Source organism: Heliangelus exortis, chromosome 9 (genome assembly GCF_036169615.1).
Source record: "Heliangelus exortis chromosome 9, bHelExo1.hap1, whole genome shotgun sequence".
Taxonomy (NCBI): Eukaryota; Metazoa; Chordata; class Aves; order Apodiformes; family Trochilidae; genus Heliangelus; species Heliangelus exortis.
Genome location: NC_092430.1, coordinates 21,131,468 through 21,142,087, shown reverse-complemented (window position 1 = coordinate 21,142,087; position 10,620 = coordinate 21,131,468). Strand labels below are relative to the sequence as shown.

General features: G+C 40.4%; 1 protein-coding gene across 3 annotated transcripts in view; it reads right to left on the bottom strand.

Moving 5' to 3' along the window:
* Nucleotides 1-9,784: 9,784 nt before the first annotated feature.
* Nucleotides 9,785-10,620, bottom strand: part of SPATA16 (spermatogenesis associated 16) — a 92,290-nt gene continuing 91,454 nt past the window's right edge. For all 3 annotated transcript variants that reach the window (XM_071752647.1, XM_071752650.1, XM_071752649.1), the window contains one exon: nt 9,785-10,150. In XM_071752647.1, coding sequence (XP_071608748.1) covers nt 9,995-10,150 — 156 coding nt within the window. In that variant the 3' untranslated portion in view covers nt 9,785-9,994. The remainder of the gene's footprint in view (nt 10,151-10,620) is intronic.

Below are 10,620 nucleotides of genomic sequence, written 5' to 3'. Positions count from 1 at the left end.
CACTGCTCTGCAGTTGTTGCCTGTAACTTTCTAATGGAACAACTTCTGCTCTGCCTTGCTAACTCTTGAAGAAGAATCAGGGAACCTCTGCCTGCCTTTCCTCCAGGGTGACTTTACCCTCTCCTGCTTTCTACCTGTTACCACTTCAACATGGTATGTCAAGTTGCAGCATGAAATACCTTTAATTTTATTTAAGGAAAGTGTACTGTGAAAATCTTAGGACTAAGAGAAAAATGTCTCCTTGTCACTAAATGAGATGATTTAAAAGACAATCTATTAATTTGTCTACTGCTCTGTGACTACACTCCAAGGTGATGAGCTCTAGCACAGGTAACTCAAGGCAAGCTTAGTCCCAAATTGGTGAGTGAATGCATTTCCTCTGTGTACCTTAGGGTTGTGCTGCAGCCCTCAGCTGCTTTTGGGATATTAACTTTCAGAAGCTTTCCAGTGAGACAGAGGAAATGAAGGCACTGAGATTTTGGCTTAATTATTACCTATCAGCATATAATTATAAGACCAATTTATTGATTTCCCAACTTGTTCTCAAGCTAATTGCCTAGAGCAGTGTAACAAGTCTTTTGGATATTGCAGAAAAAAATAGGAATAACCTGCCCCAATTTTGGTAAGATATTGTCTTGCATGACAGCATTAGAAGTGTGCTAGCAGAGGAGAAAGTACTGGTGAGCAGATAGAGAACTGGGACATCTTTGCCCATTGGATGAGAGATCTGGTTGGGATGCCTGGGGTGGTGTTGAGTGGGGCTTCCTGGGTCTGTTCAAGTGTTTCTGGTGACTGAGTGGATAATGGAGTTGCATTATCTTACTGGTCCTTACTGGTTTACAGCTGTCACACAGCAACAAGGAATTTGAGCATGTGATATAACAGGAATAGAGGAGTAAGTGAACTTTCTAAGTTACAGAGAAACAAGCAAAAAAAGAGCAACTTAGAAATGAGAGGTTTTCTCTCACCTTCATTCCCAATACTATGTTCACATGTAGCATTAGAATTAGTACATAATTTTGAGGAGTAGTTTGCTTGATGTTCTTTTAAATGTCAGGTGAGGCTGGTTCTCAGAATCAGAATTTTACATAGTAATTTACATAATAAACCAATAATACTTCATCATCTCGCTGCTCTTCTATGTGCCTTGTTGAGTAACACCACACCTAGCTTCAGTCATGATACAGATAATTCAAATCTGAATAATTATTAATTTCAATTCAGGGAGCTTGGTTGTATTACGTACAATTTTTTAAGCCTTTATACTGAGACTATCAGTAGAACTATAGGACCTATGCTGCAGCTCTTTAAGGGAACAATCTTTGGGATAAGGAGGACATTTCTAACCCAGCTCCCATTTGCTTAGCACTCTGCTAAGGTGTTGGTCAGCACCTGCTCAGCATACAGAAGAATTGTTTTCATTTATTAAAATGGGACTCTCTATAGAGGAAGTCAAAATATGATTGTTTAAAACCCAACTTTCTCTACAGAAATCCAACTGGATAAAAGCAGTTCAATGGGCTCATGCTCATTGCTACAAGAATACTCTGAACTGATCTAAATTGGTGCCTTTCAAAATGGAAGAGCAGCTCCCAAAGGAAAGAGGGGTCTGTGGGATGGGTGCTGGTTGGGGACATCTCCCAGACTTTCTCAAGGAGAATTCAGTTTTCTTGCTCACTTCCCCTGTTAGTATGTGAATCTTGAAGTTTTGGAAGAAGAAAATTCCTCTGAGTAGGTGTGCTGTGTCCCTATTGCCATGGAGCTTATTAAGTATGCCCTGCAACACGTGGAGAAAATTATATGTTGTGTTAGCAAACTATCTTTGTTACTGGTTGAAATACAGAATAGTGCTTCAGCAGTTTTTAGTAGAACTGGTGTTGAAGCCTGTGGAGCTGTGGGAGAGAGTAGGTAGGCTAAAGCTTGTACTGAGGCAGCCCTATATGCAAGGAAGCAATAGTTTACTTGCTTAAAAAAATTAGAAAATCCCCCCTGAAATATTCAGAGTTGATCAGAGAAAGTTTGGACAGCAGTTGGAGCAGCATTCTTCTCCTTTTGGTGACAGCTGAATCCTGGGAACTTCTCAGGTTGGAGCAATCTGGCCATTCACAAACATGTACCTGGAATTCATAAACATCCACTCGCAGCAAGGTATTGAAGAATTCCTGGGGTTTTTTGTTCAAAGAGAAAAGGTGGAGAGATTACAGCTGCTTCAGGGTACTTGCTTGTGAATCTGGTGCAGATGCCTCGGGCTGGCTTGACCTGTATTTTGCAGACAAATAGCGGCTGTTGCAAAAATAGGGACGGAAAACTCCACAGTGAGATGGATGTTTCCAACTTCTGCAAGCCTGGAATCCGAGAGAAAACAGGGGCTAGCTAGAATATACTTAAAAACAAAAGCCTTTGAGAGCTTCAAATGCTGGCTGCCTGCTCCCCGCAGCTGACATTGGAAGGGTGAAGGCAAAACTGGTGCCACTTCTTTGCCTTGGGACTGGTTTTAAGGGAAGAGCCAGAAACCTGCTCTCTCCCATCAGCGAGGAAAGCTGAAATGGAAATGAGAACACCACGGAAACAAACTAATTAAACATCTAGTGAAATAGTTGTGACTCTGTCAGACCTTAGGCAAACAAAAGTCATTTTTAGATAAGAACATTACCACTATTTAGGGGGGAATTTTCAGCTGGCACAGAGGAGTCTGTCAGCCCCTATACAAATGCAGCCATGCTTTTGTGTGCCTAATTTAGGCAGTTAGAAGAGCAATTACCACCCTACCTGCAAATTGTAATTAGTTTAATTATCTTGGTGCCTTTATCAGCTGATCCATACACCACTGACTTTAAGTAGAGGCTGACTAGAGTAGTGGGAGCTGGGCTGGTGTTTTAGCAAGTTATTGTACATATAAATATGTGAAGTACAGAAAAAAAGATGCTTATAAAGAGATGTGAAGTATCTGTTTATTTTTACCCTGTGTAGGGAGGCCTAGTGTGGGGACTCTATATTAGGGAAATTGAGCAATAAAAGTTCTGATTTTTATTTTAATATGGGTGAAAAGGGAAAACTATTGATACCTCTTGTTCCCCCTCTCCTTGGAGGGCCTTGAGGCAGAAGGAGGTGGGTTTTGACCCAATGTTAGCCCAGCTTTTGCTGTTTAGCTTATCAGGAGCATTACAAAGCCCATCCTATTTTGGGAGTGATAAAACCTTGCACCTACCAAAGCCCAGAAGCAGGTTGGCTTCTGCCTGGCCAGCTCAGTTTTCCTTGACACCTGTGAAGATGGGAAAAAGGATGGAAAAAGGATGATTGTCTGCTTTTCTCCACCACCATCTCATTCTTCATCCTGGAGACCAAGGGAAGTGCAACAGCCTGGTAAGCACACTCTTGGTTTAATGATGGATTCTTTAAAATGGGATTGACTGGAATGTAAATTGTGTTACCTGAGCTCCTGAAGGTTTTGTTTCAGGTATGGTTGAAAAGGGGAATGTTTATTTGTCAGTGCTGGTAGATACTAACTACCTCTCATGAATATTCAGCTTCTGTCTTTACCCAGTCAGTCAGTAATCCCTTGTCTAAAGCTCCTGTATGCTTGCTGCTGCTCTGTGATGGCAAAGATGGGATTTCAGTAGTTTCTCCAATGTTTCAGCCTGGAGGGAATGTAAATATAAGCATAAATGATTTTGAAAATGTGTCATTTTTCTGTGTTTCAGTGGTTCATGCATTAAAGTTGGTATGGCTGACAAATCCACACTGATTGCTAATTAAAAAGCTGAATATATTAAGGAGTTTCACACTTCCACTTCTTCCCTGAATGGAAACCCTAACAGTATGAGTGAGTGCTAGTGAAGCTCTAATGGATACAGTCTAATTACTTGCCATTTTTGCTTTGACTTAACAGTTCATGAATTACAGTAACCCTGAATGACAGATCATTGCTGATTGCTAATTAAAAGGCAGAATTCAGTTTTATGCATCTCCAGCTTTTACCCTCACAAAAAAAAAAACAAAAAACCAAAACCCCACCAAACAACACTTTGTATCTTAAAAAAAAAAAGAAAGAAAAGCTTTCTCTCTGCTTGTTTGTTGATATGTAAAAGCTGATGGTCTCTTTCCTCTGGAAAACAATTCTTGGGGCACGTTTAACAAAAGCAGTGGATAAATATATTTCAAAAATAAAGTTGCTGCTGTGCTGCTGATAAAGGAGGCTTTGGAGAGAAACTGTTGAAGGCAGTATAACAACTCAGCATGTTTTCTGGCATTCTCATTCTCTTACCCATTGCCTCAGCTCTCATTTAGTGAGCACAAAGAACAATAAGATTTTTAGTCCTTTATCTGCAGGAGGGGACAATTCATTCTCTGCTGTAGGTACTCCCTAGGTCACCCAGGCCACTCCTGCATTTCTTCTAGTGCATGTCCTAGTTTTTCTTTCTCTTTATTTGCTTTTTCTATTCAACCTAAACCAGAATTTAATCTGGTTCTTGGCAGGATTACTCCTCTCCTAATAGGTGATATCTGTTAATTTGTGATAGTGATAAGTAGAAATGAGCTTTTGGGGCTGGGAGTTCCTCTTCTCCTGGTTCTGAATGGCAGTGAGTAGAGTTATGGAGAGCTGGTAAAAGGTGTAACTGCTGTAACTTTTCTCTTTTAATGTCCCAAAATATTCTGTTCTATTCCACACTTTAAATCAAGAATAAGGGCTCATTAAAATTGCTACAGAGCTTTTGGTACTCACATATTTGAGATATTGCAGCCTGATAAACTTTGCTTTGGGCTGATTTCCATCACTGCAGTTGTTACAAAAACACACGAAAAATTTTATCCCAAAAAGAAAAACTGCACCTCTGAAAGGAACTTATGCTTCTCTAATCTCTTTCAGTTTGTGAGCATGTCCCTAAGTGTTTGAATAGTCCAATACATAGTCTGTAAAATCCATCAAAGATAATGCTCAAGAGCAAAGGTGAAAAGAAATAGTATGTTCCTTGAGATGCTATAGATCAAAACACACAGTGTAAAAATCCTCAGCATCTACGGGATCTTAATGGCCCCTCCTGGACTTAGAATGCATTACAGAGAGAAACCACAAAGTCATTTTTAGAATTTAAAGCTTTATCTTTTCTATTCTAGTGGTTCTTCCTGTCTGAGTACCACTGGTCACCTTAGGCAAAATAGAGATTTTATTATTACTCTGAGATAATGAAGTCAACTCCACGTTCCCATGGTCAATATTAATAATCAATGTAAAATTTGGCATCCTGATGGGTAGTGGAAAGGTCCCTTTCCCTTTGCTCCCACTTCTTCCATCTAAAGTATTTCCTATAATTGCTATTAATAGCAACCCAGGGGAACACATTTGGAGAAAGACAGGAATATGACAGGGTGGGAAAAACAAACTGTCCCAGCTCACTGTAACCAAACCACCAGAGTGATGTTTAGGAAATATAGTGAAAAAAAAAAAATTATTAGCAAAAGGGGTGAAGTTTTGAAATTCCTGTGAAGTCTTGAAGTTAGGTCTTTTGACTACAAGACTTCAGAAAATGTTTTCTGATGCTTGGAGCAGCTGCTTTTAACTGCAGAAGTGCAGGGACCTCTGAAACTCCACCGAGAGCCCCTGTGCCTCATTTTCTACCTGTGCCTGAGACACGTGGGAGCTGCCTGCCCTGGCAGTCTCCGTGAATACTGAGATAAAGCTTTCTGCTGCTGACAGCCCACTGGATGAAAAAAATTCCACCATTTCTTCTCTTTAACTGGGAAGTGACTGGAATGACTCAGCTCGGGTAGTTAGTGCAGCAAGCGTGACCTTTTTAAAGAAGCCTGCAGTCTGGAGCTTTTTTGCCTCTACTTTTTCCAATTTTCCTTTACTCAAGAATGACCAGCTTCAAAGAAAAAGTTCACCACTCTAATTGAATATTCTCCATATTGAGAGGGGTAAAAATAAACATTCTTCTCGGTTTATTCACGCATAAACTGGAATCGTCCAAGTGTGACATCTGAAAGGAACTACATGATTATACTCTGAAATGAGAACAAAGTTCATCTTGTGTGGTTTCTTATTTTTTCCCTGCAGACTTTGAAGGAGATTGCAGAATCTTAATTCCCGTTAAAGCTCAAGAAAGCCAGGGCTGGGTGCTCCTGTATTAACCTTTTTAGTATTCTGCTGGCTAATTGTCTGCCTGTTCCACCTTTTCCTCCCAGGTTAATGGGGTGGTTAACGGGGGAGGGAAGGAATGGTTGGCCAATCACCCCACAAAACAAACCGATGAAAAGGTCAAAGTAATGTGCTGTATTATTCATGGGCAATGCCTGGCCCAGGTATCTTGGATCTCGTGTCTTCTCATGATGAATTGCAACAAGAACAAGAAACAGCCCAACGTGAAATTGGCTTTTGTGACAATAATTGTAGTTCAAATGGAAAAATGTAAAACTGTGGCCTGCAGTTGTTCTGGGGTTTGAGATTAAAGCTGCGTGATCCCATCCAGGCAGTGAATAAGCAGCAGGTTGTATTTGTGCTACTTCTCAGTTGGCTTGCAAGTAGGATACAGTGCATATGTATATAGATTATTCTAATTTTAACCATAGACTTGGTTCTGGAAGTATTGCATGGTGCCTAATATCCTTCTGGTGTCTTCTGTATCGATAAACTCATTAGCCTATAGATTTCTTATTATGAGACTTCTTTTTAAGTGGTGTTTCATTTAGAGGCATTAACTCTGAAGAGGCCACCTTGTGTGGACTGTAAAACAATCTTTGTTCTCAGGAGCTTGCAGGCTCAATGGTCTAATTGGAAGGCAGACTTGAGGCAACCATTCTTTTCTCCTTCCCCTTCGGTGTGAAACAGCAGTGGAAGGAGATACAGTGGACAGGAGCACGACAAAGACACTTCAACTCCTTGTCTGAGCATTTTCCCTCTCATTGGCTACACAGGGAGATTAGCAACAGCCAAGTATGTATTTTATTCTTGGATGTCACTGGGACATCTCCTCATTTAATCCCTACCCCTGGATGTGATGAGTGCATCTCATCTTTGTCTGGGGTGTGTTTAATGCAATACTTCAGCTGTAGACCCATCCTCCATCACAATAAATCACAACCTTGTATTTTTCAAGTGTTGGTATCGTGCTGCTTTGACAGAAGCAACTTCACAAATAGTGAAAGAGAAGTGTTTAATACCAAGCACTGTCTGAGATACCTTCTCTGAGCTGGAATTAGAGTTAAAACCCAAGAGTAAACATACACCTAACACCTACCTCTGCTTCTGCTCCTCATCCCTTCCAGGGCTTAGTACAGAAGTTCTGGCATTTACAAGGAAGCAAGGATTGTGACAGCAAGCACAAGAGTTACAAGGCAGTCTTAGGGGAGAGGGTATTTATACCTTTTTTTTTTTTTTTTTTTTTTTTTTTTTTTATTTAATTTATTTCCTCTTTTTTTAAATTGGTGTTGTGTTCTTTCCTTTTCATTGAGTGGTTTCAACTGACATCAGCTGCCTGGGGCCAGTGTACCAAGCTGTCAACAGATAAATCATTTTTGTGACAATACAATTCTGTGATGGAGGAAAACAAACCTCTATCATTCATTTGGAAACTAGGCTTGGAAAGAGCAGTGACCTGAAAGTAGAAGTCTTGGAGAGTGGTTTCAGCTGTGTCCTTCTGATATAAAGTAGCCACAGTAACCATGGGCTGGGCTGGTTTTAATGGAAGATGAGGAATCAAGTCCAGTATTTCCACTCAAGTCCAATATTATAATGTAATAATATTTCTTCAATGAGATGAGTGGTGGTGTAAGTCATCCCCCATAGAAATCACCACTTAGGAGGCCAGAGAACCATTACAATTCAGCCAGCAATTTCTGCAGAAGGCAAGTTAATTATCGTTGTGTTTTAATTTTTGTAAGAGATCCTAGTGAATCCCATGCTTTAGAAACTGTACTGCATGTATCAGTCCCTTTCTTACCCATTATCCAGCCAAAATTCTGTATATTCATGGAGTGAAGTTGAGTCTTCACGAGTGCTGAATAAAATAGGATGCAGATTTAGGCTTGGGAATCTGTGCATTACAAAGGGGTGGGGTTTTTGGGTTTTTTTGGGAAACAGCAAGGTCCTACTCCATGACAGAGGCTCTTTCACATTTGCTTTGTGTTGTTTCATAGCTGATTTGATCTCCTGACAATTATTTGTAGTCTGTGGCTTTCTGGAGGCTAAAGGTTCTGTGGCCAAGTGTTGGCCCAGATGTTTCTGACACCAAAGAGATTGGTTAGGGCTGTGGCCTCTCTCTCTCTGTGATGTGTTGATCTGCAGTGCAAGCCAAGATTTCCACCCTACCTGATAGCTGAAAAGGGAAATGTCACCTCTTGTCTCAGACCTGGGGCTCTCACAAAGCTCTGCCATGGGACTGGGACATCATCCTCAGAGCATTTGGATCAACTCACTCGTGTTGCACTGACAGCTGTTTTTTCCTGGCAATGTTGCCTTCTCTGTCCCTGACTATCACCTGTTCTCTGCATTTTGTTCATTATTTGTGATGAAAACACCGGATTTGGGGCTAAATTGTGCAGGATTGTAAGCCAGCCTGCATCCAATGAAGAGTATTTGCTTAAAGCCCCATGATTTACCAAGCTGTGTGTTGCTTGTGACTGGGTGGTCCATGGGGAGCTGTCTTTCTGATTTAGTGTGTGTCTGCTCATCAAAGATGGATGATTGCCACTATGTGTCATAAAACTTCACCTGACAAAACCAATTTCATAGCAAAATAGTGCCATCTCCAAAGGGCAATAATTCTTTGTTTCTCTATTCTGTGTGTTTAAGAAGCTCAAGCTAGCTCAGATTTTCTCAGAAAGATTTCTTTATGCTTATTCCATTTACTATGAACAAAGAACTATCAAAGCTTTTGCCAGTTCTTTTTTAGTTTTAAAAAATATTCTATGAGAGCCTAGGAAGATAGTCTCTTGCAGCTAGAAATCTGGATTTAGATTTAGACTCCTATCTGTTATAAATAAATAAAGGAAGGTAAGTGGCTAAATACCTTTGAGGTTATTGGATTTTTAATTAAATCTTAAAGCTGGGGGGCAGATTTTTCCTTTCTTTCTATCTTTTGTTTTCAAGTCACCTTTGAATGCAAAAATGTAGTGGACTGAATGCTGGTTTTATAGGGTGAGGTGATTTTCTTGCAAAATAAACACAGGGAACAAAAGGGATGTGCCAGCCCACACCAGCTGGGGCTGCCTGGCAGACATCATCTGAGGAGGTGATCTGGACTGAAAAGTAGGTTCATTGTTTTGTGCACTGCCAGCAGGGCTCAGGGGGGGATTTGGGAACCTTGAAGACCCAGGTGGGGCAGGATGTGCCTACAGGAGAGATTTCTGCCATGGGAGTGCAAGGTGTGATGCTGAGCCTTCACCTGGAGTGCTGTGCTGGAGGAAGGGGGTGCAGATATTCTCTGTCCTGAAATGTTTGTTTTGTTTTTTTTTTTAAACCAAACAATTGCCAACTAATGCTAAAAAAGCATCCTTAGGGCACAGATGAGAATGAAGGACTTCACATTCTTAGCCATGGGACAACAGCTGGGGTCCTTTTTTTTGTTTCTTCCTCTTTCTTGCACTTGTACGGCCATTTCACCTACAGATTGTACCAATATCCATTATTTAAGGCATGAACCTGGAAAGAAGTTTATGTGAGGCTGAGTTTGACTTAGCTGAGGATGGACAGATCCCTGTTTTCTGTGCTTCATGGGGGATAATCAAACCAGGAGGATCTTTTAGAGTTTGGATGCAGAATATTCTCAGAGCAGAAAGTACAAGCCTCTTTTTGGCTGGGTGTTACTGGTTTATTTAAACAAGGCAATTTAAAACAGACATTTATTCCAGACAGTTAAGACTAACAAAGCACAGGAGAGTCTTGCTAAAGATACCCCATAGGGAAGGCAAGGCTCATTAAGTGGAAAGGTGGCTTTTCTTGACCTATCTATCAAATATCTACACTGCTAATTTTCCTGTTCGGTGTGTGGCCAGGTCTTTAGGGCTGGTGAGGGAGAGTTTTCACATTCAGAAGTGCTAATGTTACTCTGCAAGTCTTGTTCATATTCATTTTTCCCATCTTATCTCTTCTCAGCCTTTTGTTCTTTAAGTAATTGTCTTCTGCTTCGTATAGGTAGTCTTCAATTAGTCCAATCTGCAATTATAAAGAAGTAGTGTCAGAAGCCTGTCCCTTGCCTTCTAGAAAACTTTAAAAACTTTTGCAATTAGTTTATTTCAAAGCTAATTGTCATTAGAAAGAAAAATACATGAAGGCACCTCTCATGCAATTGGCTGGAGTAGCAGTACCTGATATTGTAATTTTTTTTTTGTCCTTTTCCATTTGGATTCAATTACTTTACTGCTGTGGAATAGACTCTTTCATTGAAATCTGTACATTGAAAACAGGAATTTATCACAATTCTGTCTTTAAATGGCATTGAAAAACAGCAGCTTTAAAAGGAAGGAATGATGAGGAAATTAATCTCGGGCAACTTTTTCTTGATAAGGGAAGAGAACAGAGGCTTCTGGCATTTATATGCCAAAAATCGACACAAGGAGAAAAATGAGTATTCCACATTGTTGTGGCAAGAACCATTTTTCTATTAAATCAAAATGAAGTTCTGA